Source organism: Brassica napus, chromosome A10, assembly GCF_020379485.1.
Source record: "Brassica napus cultivar Da-Ae chromosome A10, Da-Ae, whole genome shotgun sequence".
Classification (NCBI taxonomy): Eukaryota; Viridiplantae; Streptophyta; class Magnoliopsida; order Brassicales; family Brassicaceae; genus Brassica; species Brassica napus.
The window spans coordinates 9,797,097-9,809,467 of NC_063443.1; the positions used below are offsets into that span (position 1 = coordinate 9,797,097).

At 36.6% G+C, this 12,371-nt stretch overlaps 3 protein-coding genes across 3 annotated transcripts; 2 read left to right on the forward strand and 1 right to left on the reverse strand.

Annotated features, from left to right (window-relative positions):
- Nucleotides 1-4,723: 4,723 nt before the first annotated feature.
- On the reverse strand, nt 4,724-6,410 carry LOC106371235. Its single transcript, XM_013811277.3, has 2 exons — nt 6,198-6,410; nt 4,724-5,523 (listed from the first exon to the last, which is right to left on the reverse strand). Exon 2 carries the CDS (start codon nt 5,429-5,431, stop codon nt 4,904-4,906), a length of 528 nt encoding a protein of 175 aa, XP_013666731.1. The 5' UTR covers nt 5,432-5,523; nt 6,198-6,410; the 3' UTR covers nt 4,724-4,903.
- Nucleotides 6,411-6,568: 158 nt separating this feature from the next.
- LOC106371236 lies at nt 6,569-7,919 on the forward strand. The gene is made up of 2 exons (XM_013811278.3): nt 6,569-6,863; nt 7,516-7,919. Exons 1-2 carry the CDS (start codon nt 6,704-6,706, stop codon nt 7,794-7,796), a joined length of 441 nt encoding a protein of 146 aa, XP_013666732.1. The 5' UTR covers nt 6,569-6,703; the 3' UTR covers nt 7,797-7,919.
- Nucleotides 7,920-9,321: 1,402 nt separating this feature from the next.
- Nucleotides 9,322-11,880, forward strand: LOC106371234 (probable folate-biopterin transporter 4). Its single transcript, XM_013811276.3, has 7 exons — nt 9,322-9,590; nt 10,017-10,144; nt 10,239-10,460; nt 10,538-10,978; nt 11,067-11,264; nt 11,334-11,471; nt 11,563-11,880. The coding sequence occupies exons 1-7, from the start codon at nt 9,504-9,506 to the stop codon at nt 11,825-11,827; spliced, it is 1,479 nt and encodes a 492-aa protein (XP_013666730.1). The 5' UTR covers nt 9,322-9,503; the 3' UTR covers nt 11,828-11,880.
- Nucleotides 11,881-12,371: the final 491 nt, after the last annotated feature.

A 12,371-nucleotide genomic window follows, 5' to 3' on the forward strand; every position in this document is an offset into this window, starting at 1 on the left:
TTAAGTCAACAAATGCGATTTTGACACTATGTTAAATGAGCTTATACGAATTTTCATTTTAAAACTAGTGGTGATAAGTGAATTAACTATAATCATTTACATATTAGTCTTGATCTTTGTAAACTTTAGATATGGGATCTCAACGATACATTCTATTATCTAAATCGACAACAAAGCCAAAAACTGCATTACACAAAAAATTTTGGATACCATTAAGGGATTTAAAATAATTATGTGAAAAATAATGGACTAGTGAATTCAATATACATGGTGGCGTCAAAAATTAGGAAATTGTGCATTTATTTAACTAATTGACGAATCATGTATGCTAGATAGAGAGAAAGATGATTATGTCCTCCAGAGGAGCTGAGACTTCTAGGGGAGTAGGTGCTGAGGGAAATAGGGAACTGACACCAACTAATAGTGAAGATGTGTCAGACTGTGCAAAATTGACTTTTGTGATATTTGTATGGCGTAGAATTGGTATTATATTAGCTGGTAAATAAACAAACGTATGTGGGCATTTACAGTTTCACTGATATTATGTGGTGTGTATAGCGATTTAACTCAAAACTTTATCCAAAAGTATTTTCTTTAACTCTGGTTATCTAAATAAGAAACTGGTTTATTACAGTTTATCAATAACATTAGTTTCATCAAATTACATTAGTCGAACAGAGTTACTACGATATTATAAAGTGGTAGAGTGAAAACAAGTTCACCGCCAAAGAATGGAGTGAAACTAATGTTTGAGGATGATAACAATTACAACAATTACGAGAATGAAGAAACTCCATGACATAATGATAAAATGGCGTAGGAGCTTATCGTCACAGTCGTAAGGAACGTGAGCGTTAGCTTTTTGGTGAAGGAGTGTGTTAGACAAGAGTGCTTGATCCGTTTGTTGGAGGGGATTTATGTGGTTTGTAATAGTAGTTTGTAGATTGTTGATTTGGGATCGCACATGGGCCCCAAGGGAAGGGGATTCTCTGTTTATGTCAGTTCAAGGGAAAAAGATGGACCCTGAATATTGCGGATGTCATAACTCAGCCATACATGCTATATTTATGGAGTGATTACGCAAAGAATTCTAAAGGAATGTAGAATAATCTATCATACAATCATTTTGGATCCATCCTTGGTGTGAGTCTGACTATTGGCTGATAAAGTGGCACAATCGAGATAGGGGACTTATGTCTGAGATCCAAAAGGCTGATGTGAACTATTGTGAACAATCTGCCCGGCTTGCGCCTGGAATGGGGAGTTAAAGAGTGGAAAAAGGATGAGTAAATAAAATTTGGATACTAAGCATATTAAACACAAAGCACATAGCCTAAGGCAATACATATAATTGGAATACCAACGACGATAATTAATTCCGGTCAGCAGTGTGTTCTGCGTATCACCATTTGATATCCATGTTATTATAAAGAAATATATAGTGAGTGAGAAATATTTTGGTAAATTTAGCAATATTGAAATCTTACGAGAGCTAATACGGCTGCCTAAGATGTCTGGGTTTCCAAAGTCCGGACAACATCATGTGTTTATTTATTGGTTAGTGATGCATGTTGAAATAGGAAATGAATGCAAGAACCATACGGATACTTTGGTAGCTTCCTTTGTGTGACTATTGGCTGATAAAGGGGCATCGTCGAAGGAAGGATCTTGGGTTTGCAAAACAAAAGGCAAGCGTGAAGTAGTATGACCTATCCTCCCATCTAATCCCTGGAATAGGAGCCAACCCAAAATAAAAATAAAACAACCGAATATTTTATAAAAATCCCGATTTGTTTGATATATGAATAGAGTTTCCGGTTTGTTTAAAAATCCGGATTTATTTGATATATGTATAATGTTACCGGTTTCGCTAAAAAACAACTGGTTTTTATGATCTTCCTTGAATAAGAAAAATGCAAATACGGTATGTATATTTATATTCGAAAGACTAAAATCGAAGCTCGGTTATTAACACTTATTTGATGAACTCAACACAAATAAAAATCCAGCACCAACAAATAGTACGTAAATGTAGGGATTCAAATAGTAAGTTTGAAAACTTACAGGACAAACTGATGCATTATGTGGTAGCGTTGAGTATTGACTCAGATTCCCCATAACTTGAGCAATGATCTCATCGTTTGAGTCACGCTGGGGTTGGACGATATCTAGCTTACGTTGTGCATTGTTAGTAGTGTCAACGTTGGGCCGCGTGGGTTGTGTTGTGGCGTTAGCACTGCTGTTAATCTGCATGACAGAGTGGATGACTTCCTCTTTGAAGTTGTTAAGGAGATTTTGAATTGAAACCATGACGGTGGTCTCGAAAGACGCAAATTTAGCTGCAGTATTTTCGGCCAAAGTAACAGATTTGACAACATTCACATTAACTCTTTCAACCTCAGTTGTCAGCATCGACAGAATAATGGCTGTGATACACTTATCCTCGTTCATTTTTGTGTGTGTCTGAAGTTTGGTTTTCCTCTTCTGCTTCACCCAACTTTCGCTATCTCACGCATTCTTTCAACATCCAATTTGGTAGCGCCACCTTTTGAACATTTCAACAGTAAAGAGATGCCTCTGCGTTATAAGCTTCAGCAGATTATCGACTTTGACGCCGACGACCTTGTCTGCCCATACAAGGTTAGCAGCAACTATGGGCTGATCCAGATCTTCAGGGATTATGCTTCTTACCAAAACCTGGAGGAAGCATATAACAAACCAAAAGTGGTATTAGTACACATCTCAAATATGAAAGTATGTCTCTATAGTAATGAAGAAAGGACACAAACATCAGTCTTTTTGTCTACTTCACGCACATGACCAGGGCTTAATGTCTGCTTTTTGGTCTTCTTATGGGTCAAATCTTCATCTTCATCGCATCTATCCGATTCAGAAGATGAGCAAATTTCCAAAATAACTTCAATTAGAGCCGGTGCAGCCTCTACCATAACCAGTTGGAATGCCAAGGCAAAACCTTTAATTGCTATTGTATTCTGCCATAGGGAGACCTCATCTCTCTGTTTTATACTCCCCATAAGCATTTCAAACGCAAGTCGACCTTAGAGAAAGGAAAAGAATTCCTCCAGGTCTACCATAGCATATGCATGTTCTTTAATCATCTTCATCTTCAAGTTTGTAGCGAGTAGAACAGAAGACACAATTGCAAGACATGCCAGCTTAATCCTTACTTCTTTTCTGTAATCGTTTTTCTTCTAAGCATTTTCAAGGTGGTTGAAACTCGAAGATCCTCAGCTTTACCAAATAACTCTGGCCAATAGGGTTTCTCATTTATGTTCATCTTCATCTTCGACTTCGCCTTAGCTCTTTTAGGAAATTCACCGCTGTTGAGAACGATTACAATGGTGAACTCGCAAAGAGAAAACCTAATCGGTTACCCAGCAAACCGAAACCAAGCTTCGTGTTTTTTTCTCCACTTTTAATTTGCCTAGATAAGATGTATCTAACAAATCTTCCAGAAAAATCAGGTTTCTCGGCGATATCAACAATCTTACCAAAGAGAGACATGCGTAATGTCTGGATCTCATCTTCTTCGAGGGAATTAAGGATGTGATTAATGGTCCTGGAGGACTGGTAGGTAAGAACCCTGACTCCAACCGGTTCTTCACCGGCTGCAAACATCATCTCCGGAATGGGAAGCTTTGCATCCGTAATATCATCTTCTGGAAGATTTATGATGCGAGATGAGATTAATTTCAAAATGAACTTTAGAGGTTTTGGGAAACTGAACAGTCTGAAAAAAAACGCTTATGAAAGGTTTCATACAAGTTGAGAAGCTTTTTCCAAAAATTAAAAGAAAATAGATATTGTTTGCAATGTAAACTGAACATAACTAATACAGAAACGTGCTTACCTGAGCTGACAACACGTCTATCTAACTGTCCGATAGTCAGCAATAGGGTTAAAAGTGGTATTTTTATTTTTCCGGTTCATTCAAAACGCGGAATGTCTAGTTACCTAAATAACTCTCTCTTTATAGTCATCCAGTGCGAAACTCAAAAGTAATATAAATAGAACCAATGATGTGTTGGACCACGTGGATGTCCTTCAAAAGAGAATTGAACCACTTATGAAACAGATGATGATAGATGTTTGTTACTGAACTTTCAAGTTCTTTTTTTTTTTGAATGAAAACTTTCAAATTCAATGATGTGTCTGGCTATTTTGTTACTCGTATATTTTATTGGCTTTTTGTTTTGTTTGAAGAAGAAACTAATCATAATCGGAAGTACAAAGAGAATGCCAATGTCTTTTACGTACTAGATTTCGACTTCTCAAACTAATAATCCTCTGCACAATCATCTACACGCGAAAGCTCAGTTTCATCTACTCTTCGTTAAGAGTTAAAACACATGCATTTTTATCACCAACAAACTCGAATTTAGTGCGCATATATATTTATGCATCCGTCCCATCATATTCATTTTTAGGTTAAGTAACTTCTCATAATAAAACACTACATATATGTCTTGCATCTTTTTTTTATAAATGATAGATAGCTCACTTATTGTTTGACCAAAAAAAAAAAAAGATAGCTCACACTTATTAATACTACTACTACTATTTAAAAAAAGAAACAAAAAACTAATATGCATTCAATCCAGGGTTGACATATCGATATTCAGCATAAAGAAAAAACCACAATCTTTAGAAATATCGAATAAAGATGTAACGCATCTGTATTTTTTGGATTGTGGGTAAAGAAGATGCCAAAAATAAATGAATGTAATGACAACCAAAAGCTTCGTTTACAACTACATTGTTGGTTTGTGGACAAAAGAAATATAACACATTCTCATTTTGGTTTAAACTGGTTCATACCGATAAACAGACCGGATGGGCCAGCGTATATAATAAGGTAAAGTTTGCATAGCAGAGAGCTACTTTAACCAATGCTCTCATTGAGTTTAGAGAAGCCAAGCTTCTTGAGTCTACTGGTTATTGGATTAGCCCAAGCCCGATCTGGATTCCCGCATTTCACATCCACAATATCCACAATATTCATTCTCTTCTCTCTTCTAGGAGTTCCTTGCAAGGATACATTATCAGAGCCAAGCATTGGAAGCTGATGAGTGCTTTTTGCATTGTGACCCTTTGGTGTTCTAGCGTTATCGGAGGCAACATTTGGAAGCTGATGAGTGCCTTTAGCATTGTGACCCTTTGGTGTCCTAACATTGCTGCTGCTAGCTTCGTCTGATGATTTTCTTGCTTTTGGTCTTCTTGTAGTGGAAGAAGAGGTGCCACAGTCAACAGAGACAGGGATGGTTGTTCTAACGGGTCTTGTTGTGGGAGTCTGAGGCGAAGGTTGTTTCATGGAGTCTAGCTCACGAGTCATTAGAGTTGCCACCGTTCCTGTTGCTCCTATTTTGATGGATCCTCCTCCACCTCTGATCAGTTCAAGCTTCTGAGCCATTATGAGTTCTGTTTGTTTGCTTTTCCCTCAGCGACTCTCTTAGAGGATAACTGCTAGAGTTTTGTTCTTGCTTCAAAGGTCTGAAAAGGATTCTGAAACAAGCAAACAATGCATCAATCTAGAAGAATCAGTAATCATTTAAAAGGGATTCATGATTGTCAAAGAACCAGTAGCTCAAAGTTTCTGACTTAGCGAACTTTTGAAGCAGAAATGGGGAACTTAGACAGCACCAAGTGTACAATGAGCAGGTAGATGTTTCAAAGCTCTTCACAAGCCATTTGCAAGCACAAAATAGAGGATGGAATCTATTGTGCTATTGCCCAACATAACTAAAAAACTTTTGACATTCAAGAACGCTACATATAGCAATGAGCAGGTATATGTAAATAAGTATAGTATCTAAAGAGACAAAGCCACAACTGAATAAGCACATGGAGAAGTACATCATTGTTATCCCCCACTGGTTTCTCTTTTAAGTTGTTTCAACAGATTGGTCGAGATAGAAGGTTGAATCTCGAAGCAATCCAACGTCATCACAAAAAAAAAAAAAAAAAGATTCAAACTTTACAATCAAAATCAGTTCAAAGCAAGAGAGAGAGAGAGAGAGGGAGAAAGAGGAAAACGAAACGCTAATGACAAAGTGATCTAAAAGTAAAAGGCAATCATGAGAGGGACATTTCTTGGATTCTAGAACTTGACTAGTCACATCCGACCAACAAATAAGTAAATCCAGAACTCAAAATCTCATCAAAGTTTAGAACTTTACCGATTCAAAGCGAGCAGAAGCTGTTCCTCATTCAAATCCCTCAAGTTTTAGAGCTACCCGCACTGAACTGAACAAGTAGGTCTTTTGGATTGGGTTTGAAATCTGAGATTTCTTGTGGAGCGTGACGGAGTAATTAAGGCAGCGACTAGTCAACGTACACGTTCCTCGTTTACACTGTAGAGTTGATTGCTCCAATGATTTCAAGTAATTATGTTTTACTTTTCTGTAACCGCAAAGAGACGATTATAAATATTATATTATAGGGGCTTATACTCTTTCAGTCTTCATGGATTTGGTCTTATTATATCAATTTTATCAAAATGATACATGTTTTATAGAAAAACGCTGACGTTTTGATAACCAACCGACAAAAATTGTTGAAGTAGGTGGTGTGTTGCTCCTCCGGTCATTTCAGTAACTAAGTTTTTGTTCCTAGTTCTCGTGTCCGTTGTCTCAGGGAGAAGCGTGAAGAGGAAAAAGATAAAAGACTAGACCTTTTCGCGTTCATGGATTCGATGATGGGTAAACTCGTGATGGGTTTGGTCGTGGTGGTTGCGATCTTCGAAGCTTCAGGTGTCGACGCGTGGACTGGAGAGATTCGCGGCAGAGTTGTATGCGATGTCTGTGCCGATTCTTCAATCGGACCAGAGGATCATGTCCTTGAAGGTTACCCTCTCTTTCTGCATGTTGGATTGTCGGAAAAAAGATTCTGATTTTGTAAATGTAAAATATAGAACTCTGAGTTTGATTACTTAGTGCTATGTTTAAATGTATGTTATCAACACCGAGAATATTGCTTTGATCTGTCAATTACTCTGTTAGCCACGTTATAGCCTGAACCTCACACTATTGTTTGTTCTCCTTTCTCGAGCAAGTTGTTCTTATCTGTGCTGAGTGTCAGTCTGTAGTTTCTGCAGATTTATATCTAATGCTTTTACGAAATTCTCTTGTTCATATTTAAATTTCTGGATATGCGATTATGGTGTGTGTGATCTCTCGTGTCTCTGGAGCTTTGTAATTAGTATGTTCATCCTTATGTTTTCGTTCCTTTGCTTTATGTTCCCAAAATGTCTTGTCGAAATCTCAAAAAATTGGAGTTGCTCAAATTCATAGCGGAAATGATTGTGACATGTCTCGTTTATCACACTTGCCTTAGGAAGCTACTCAGCTCTATGTGATTATGTGTTTACTACTCTGAAGCTGCTTACGTATCATCTTTGCTTTAGTTGATTATCTTTGTCAATTTGAGGATCATTCACATGCATTTTCGAGTTGCTTTAAATGTATCTGTTCAATTGTGTGTGTGCATACTTTACAGGAGCTGAGGTTGCGGTACTCTGCATAACTAAGTCCGGAGAAGTTGTGAACTACCAAGCTTTCACAAACTCAAAAGGTGTCTACACTGTAGCGGAGACAATGCCAGAGAGTGAACGTTGGGACGCATGCCTTGCAAGACCCATCAGCAGCTTCCACACTTCGTGCAACCACTTAAACCAGGCCAATAATGGGATCAAATTCAGTTATAAACGCCCTTCCGGTTACTTTCATGCCGTGAAACCATTTGTGTATCGACACCAATACGCACCTTCTTATTGCTGATGCCTGATTCAAAAGAGCCTTTATATATACCCTTATTATGTTGTGTAAACTTGTAGTAATAATTTTTTTTTTTGAAAAAGTGTAAACTTGTAGTAATAATTGAAATATTAAATAGTTTGGATATTTTTGTTTGTATAATGTCAATATTGGAGCAACTCTTTAGATTATATGATTACACTTGGGTTGGCATGCTCTCTGCCTAGGTTAAGTGTTTGGATTGACATTTGTTTTTCGCTGCTATATTATTTGTGAACCACTATTTCTATGCGATTTTTAGTTATATAAGATTAGGATATTGAGCGTCAGATTATGATATTGTCTAAATGTCTTCATTTATACAATATATTTACTTCTTTGTTTGTTTGATTTCTTTTAGTTCATTCACTATCTCATATTCTCATGTATGTTCTTATGTATTCACTGTCGGGTTGTTGTGTGTATTGACGTGCTTGTCTGGACTTTTCCAGTATTTACGTTTGTTTGCATTGTTGCAATTAGATTATGCTAGTTCTAGTTTTTTTAAATACGAATTCATTTGTTTTTTTTTTAATTTCGTACAATTATTAAGACACCTCGTGTTAAATCATCAAAGCAACCTTTTTTATATGTTTACATTTAGGTGTCACATCGATATTTTAAATGTATTTTTCTGAAATGTAAGAAAAATATTGTAAACATATAGTCAATGAATTTCTTTTTAAAACATTTATATTTTCTTGAAATTTATAAGGTTTGGATTATATTATATATTTTTGACTAAATTTTTTACCAAACTCAAATTATATGTATTTTCACTAAATATTTATTTTATTTGTTATATCTCATTAATTTTTTTTTAATTTTTTAGTCTTGTTTTGATTTATTGATCTTTAGTTGTGTTTTCTATCATTTTTAGTTTAGTCTTAATTTCGGTGATTAAAAGTTAGAACGAAAACGATATGTGAGATTCATTCTTATTTATTTTGATTTGCTAGATTTGATGAAATGTTAAAAACAACTACATAAATGTATATTTTATGTTTAGTTATATTATATATTTTCATTAAAAAAAATTGTAGAAAAGTTGATGTTAGCATTTTGACTGGATTGAAAAATAAATATTGATTAGAAAAAAAATAGGCTGCTAAATTTTTTTATAGCAGATTTGATATAAATAAAAAAGATGAAAATTTAGAAACAATTTATTAATGTAAAGAAAATGATGATGAAGTATCAAATTCATAGAATACATAATAATAATAATATGAAGACCTAAAGAGAGATTTACAGATTTCCTTCCAAGTGTTTTTTTTATCTAAAGGATCATAAGAGAGTTAAACTGAAAAAAGAAGTCTTTGTTCAAAAAAAAAAAGAGGTCTTTGTCAAAGTCAAAGGAAGGGAGCACAGGAGATCAAAGAAGAACAGTCGATGTTGAATGGGTCCTACAGATGACGTGTCTAAATGCCATAGGTTATACAACGTGTCTCAAGCCTGCGAAGTTTTTGTTGGAGTGAAAAGACGAGAATATCCCTTTCGTCATTCTTTGCGTCAGTCAACCGAAACAATTGAATGTTCGGAGGAGAAAGGCATAAATCTGGGAAAGAAAGTCCGTTATAAAAAAGGAACAGGGATCACAATTTTCCCGAGAAAATACGAAGGAAGGAAGGAAGGAGATCTTGATGATCAGAAACAACTGTTTTGTCTAATTCCTGCGAGAAGAAGAAGAAGATGATGATGATACATTGGTTTAAGCAGCTGCGATCGGCGTTTGGCGTCGCGTTTCTGTGGCTCGTTTGCCTCATTTACTTCACTCAGGTCTCCCTTCAACCTCTGTAAATTTTCTCGCGTTTCCTGTAATTCAATCTGAAAATGGCGATTCTCTTTAAAGCATAACAGAATTGGTGATTGATTTCCGTTGTCGTTCGTTCTACTTGCACACAAATCGTAATCTCATGAATCAAATTGCGATTAGGGATTTAGAAGCTTTTGAATCGAAAGCTTCGACACGTTATTGGATCAACATTTTCACTGCGCTTTCCTCTGTTTCTTCTAGTAGCTTTGGTTAGGTGTGATTTGAATATCATACAATTTTTATTACTACTATTAGCTATAGAAAATGGCATTGCGTGATACTCAAGTTGATTAATTACATAGTAGTATTGTATCAACTTAGGATTAGCTGTAGAAAATTCATTGCGTGATGTTGATTTTACTTGTATTTGTACGACCAACAAAAAACAGGGATTTAGATCGTTTGTGTGGACAGCAGTTTCGTACCAGCTCAAAGACAGGCTTCAGCTATCACCATCAGCTTCTCAGTTCGTCTTTTCTGTCGCCTTCTTTCCATGGAGCATCAAACCATTATACGGGTATGATTCTTCATGCCTCAAAGTCTTTAAACATAAAACAAGCTAACATTGGCAGTGAGAGTAATAATGACATTTTTTTTTTTAATTTTGGTAGAATCATCTCAGATTGTATCCCTATAGGAGGGAAGAAGAGGACACCGTACTTGGTGATATCGACAGTGCTCTCTCTTGTTCCATGGCTCTTGCTCGGTCTAGACTCATCCTCCCGAAGTTCCAGCCTCTATCTCATGATTTTCTTGACCGTACAAAATCTTGGATCAGCCATGGCTGATGTTGTGATAGACGCCATGATTGCTGAGGCTGTAAGAATCGAAAAGTAAGGTTTATATCTTCTTCAGTTTTTGGATCCGCACTTTAAGATCATAGCTTAATGACTAGTTAATCGTTGACCAGGTCCTCGTTTGCTGGAGATCTTCAGTCTGTCTCATGGTTTGCTATGGCTGTGGGTGGAATCTGCGGTAGTCTCTTAGGAGGCTACGCGTTGAACAACTTGAACATAGAAACAATCTTCCTCCTTTTCACGGTGTTGCCTGCGTTACAGCTACTTTCATGTCCTCTCGTTGAAGAGATTCCTAGCAATGAACCGTTGCCTGAGCTGCTGGACTCGGACGAGTTTGAAGAGAAGAGCAAGATGAGCAATGATACCTATCCACACACGAAGAAGTCGAACACAAGAAGAAGGAAAGGGCAGAAGAAAGGTAAGAAAGGAGCTTCCAGTGGAAAGAGTGAGACACACAAGAAGCAATCAAAGTCTTTAGCTTCAAAGTTGTTCCAGTCATTGAAAGCAGCCGCTTTGGAATTATGTCGTGCGTTCAAACAACCGATCATTTTGAGGTAATAACACATTGCTTTCTTGATTAGTCTCTTTAATAAGTTCTTGAAGTGTTTCTTTCTTGTTTATATTTTTTGTTGATTTTTCCAGACCAATGGCGTGGTTTTTCATAGCGCATATCACCGTGCCAAACCTCTCTACGGTCATGTTCTATTACCAAACCGAGGTGTTGCAGTTAGACGCTTCTTTCCTAGGAACAGCCCGTGTTGTTGGTTGGTTAGGTCTCATGCTTGGAACCTTTATCTACAACCGCTATCTCACAAATATGACTCTCCGAAAATCTCTCTTGTAAGTCTATGTCCCACGCACATCAAAGAGTTCTTTTCAAGGATCTAATGAACAAAAGCATCTTCGCAGGTTTGCTCACATTGGGCTGTCTATAACCATACTCCTCGATATGACCTTGGTGTCTAGAGCAAATGTGGGTTATGGAGTATCAGACAAGACAATGGTTCTCTTCGGATCGGCTCTAGGTGATGCCATCAATCAACTCAAGTACGTTGTTGCTTTCCTTCTTTTTTATTAATTGATTACATGTTCCTTTTAGAATTGTAAACTCATAAGCATGCTTTGGCTTTAATCACAGATTCATGCCGTTCTTGATCTTGTCTGGTCGTCTATGTCCTCCTGGGATTGAAGGAACACTGTTTGCGCTGTTTATGTCGATAAACAACCTTGGGAACACAGTTGGGTCGTTCATGGGAGCAGGATTGGCTTCACTTCTTGGAATCTCTTCAGGGTCCTTTGAGAATATGTCTATGGGCTTAGCTATTCAAGTGTTTTGCACTTACATACCCGTGTTGTTTCTTTTCTTGATACCCAAGGAAGCTACAGGTGTATCAGCTTCATAGGCTAGAGAGCAAAGATATTTTCTAATATAAAAGTTATAAAAGTTTTGAGATCAGAGTTTTTTGGATTTTTTTTGGGCATCAGGTGTTGACTTTCTTAAAGGCTTTTGAAATTGACAAACATCAGACACACAGTATATATTAAATATACATCCTCCCATTATCTTTTCAATTACTGGTTACATATTCGTCTGATTACCAGAATTATTCGGTTTTGTACAATTTAAGGTTCACCAAAACATCATGTCTTCTCTTTTCTTTGCCCATTATAACCTATTTCCCCAGTCTTCTGTCTTTCTGAAGCTGATTTTGTTTTGTCTTCATTTGCATATTGGCTTATAAACTGAAGCAATGGTTCAGACATGGTTGAACTTAAGCTATTGGTCTTGCTTTTGATGCGCGTAACAAAGACCAAATGAGCTCCTTTCGTTAGAGCTTTCAATTTCTTTTCTTTTTTCCCTCTTTGTTTTTACTAAGATTTTTGTATAAAAGCTAGAAATAAAATAAAAATGAGTATCAGTTCGCAGACTGTTAACTTAAAAACCTG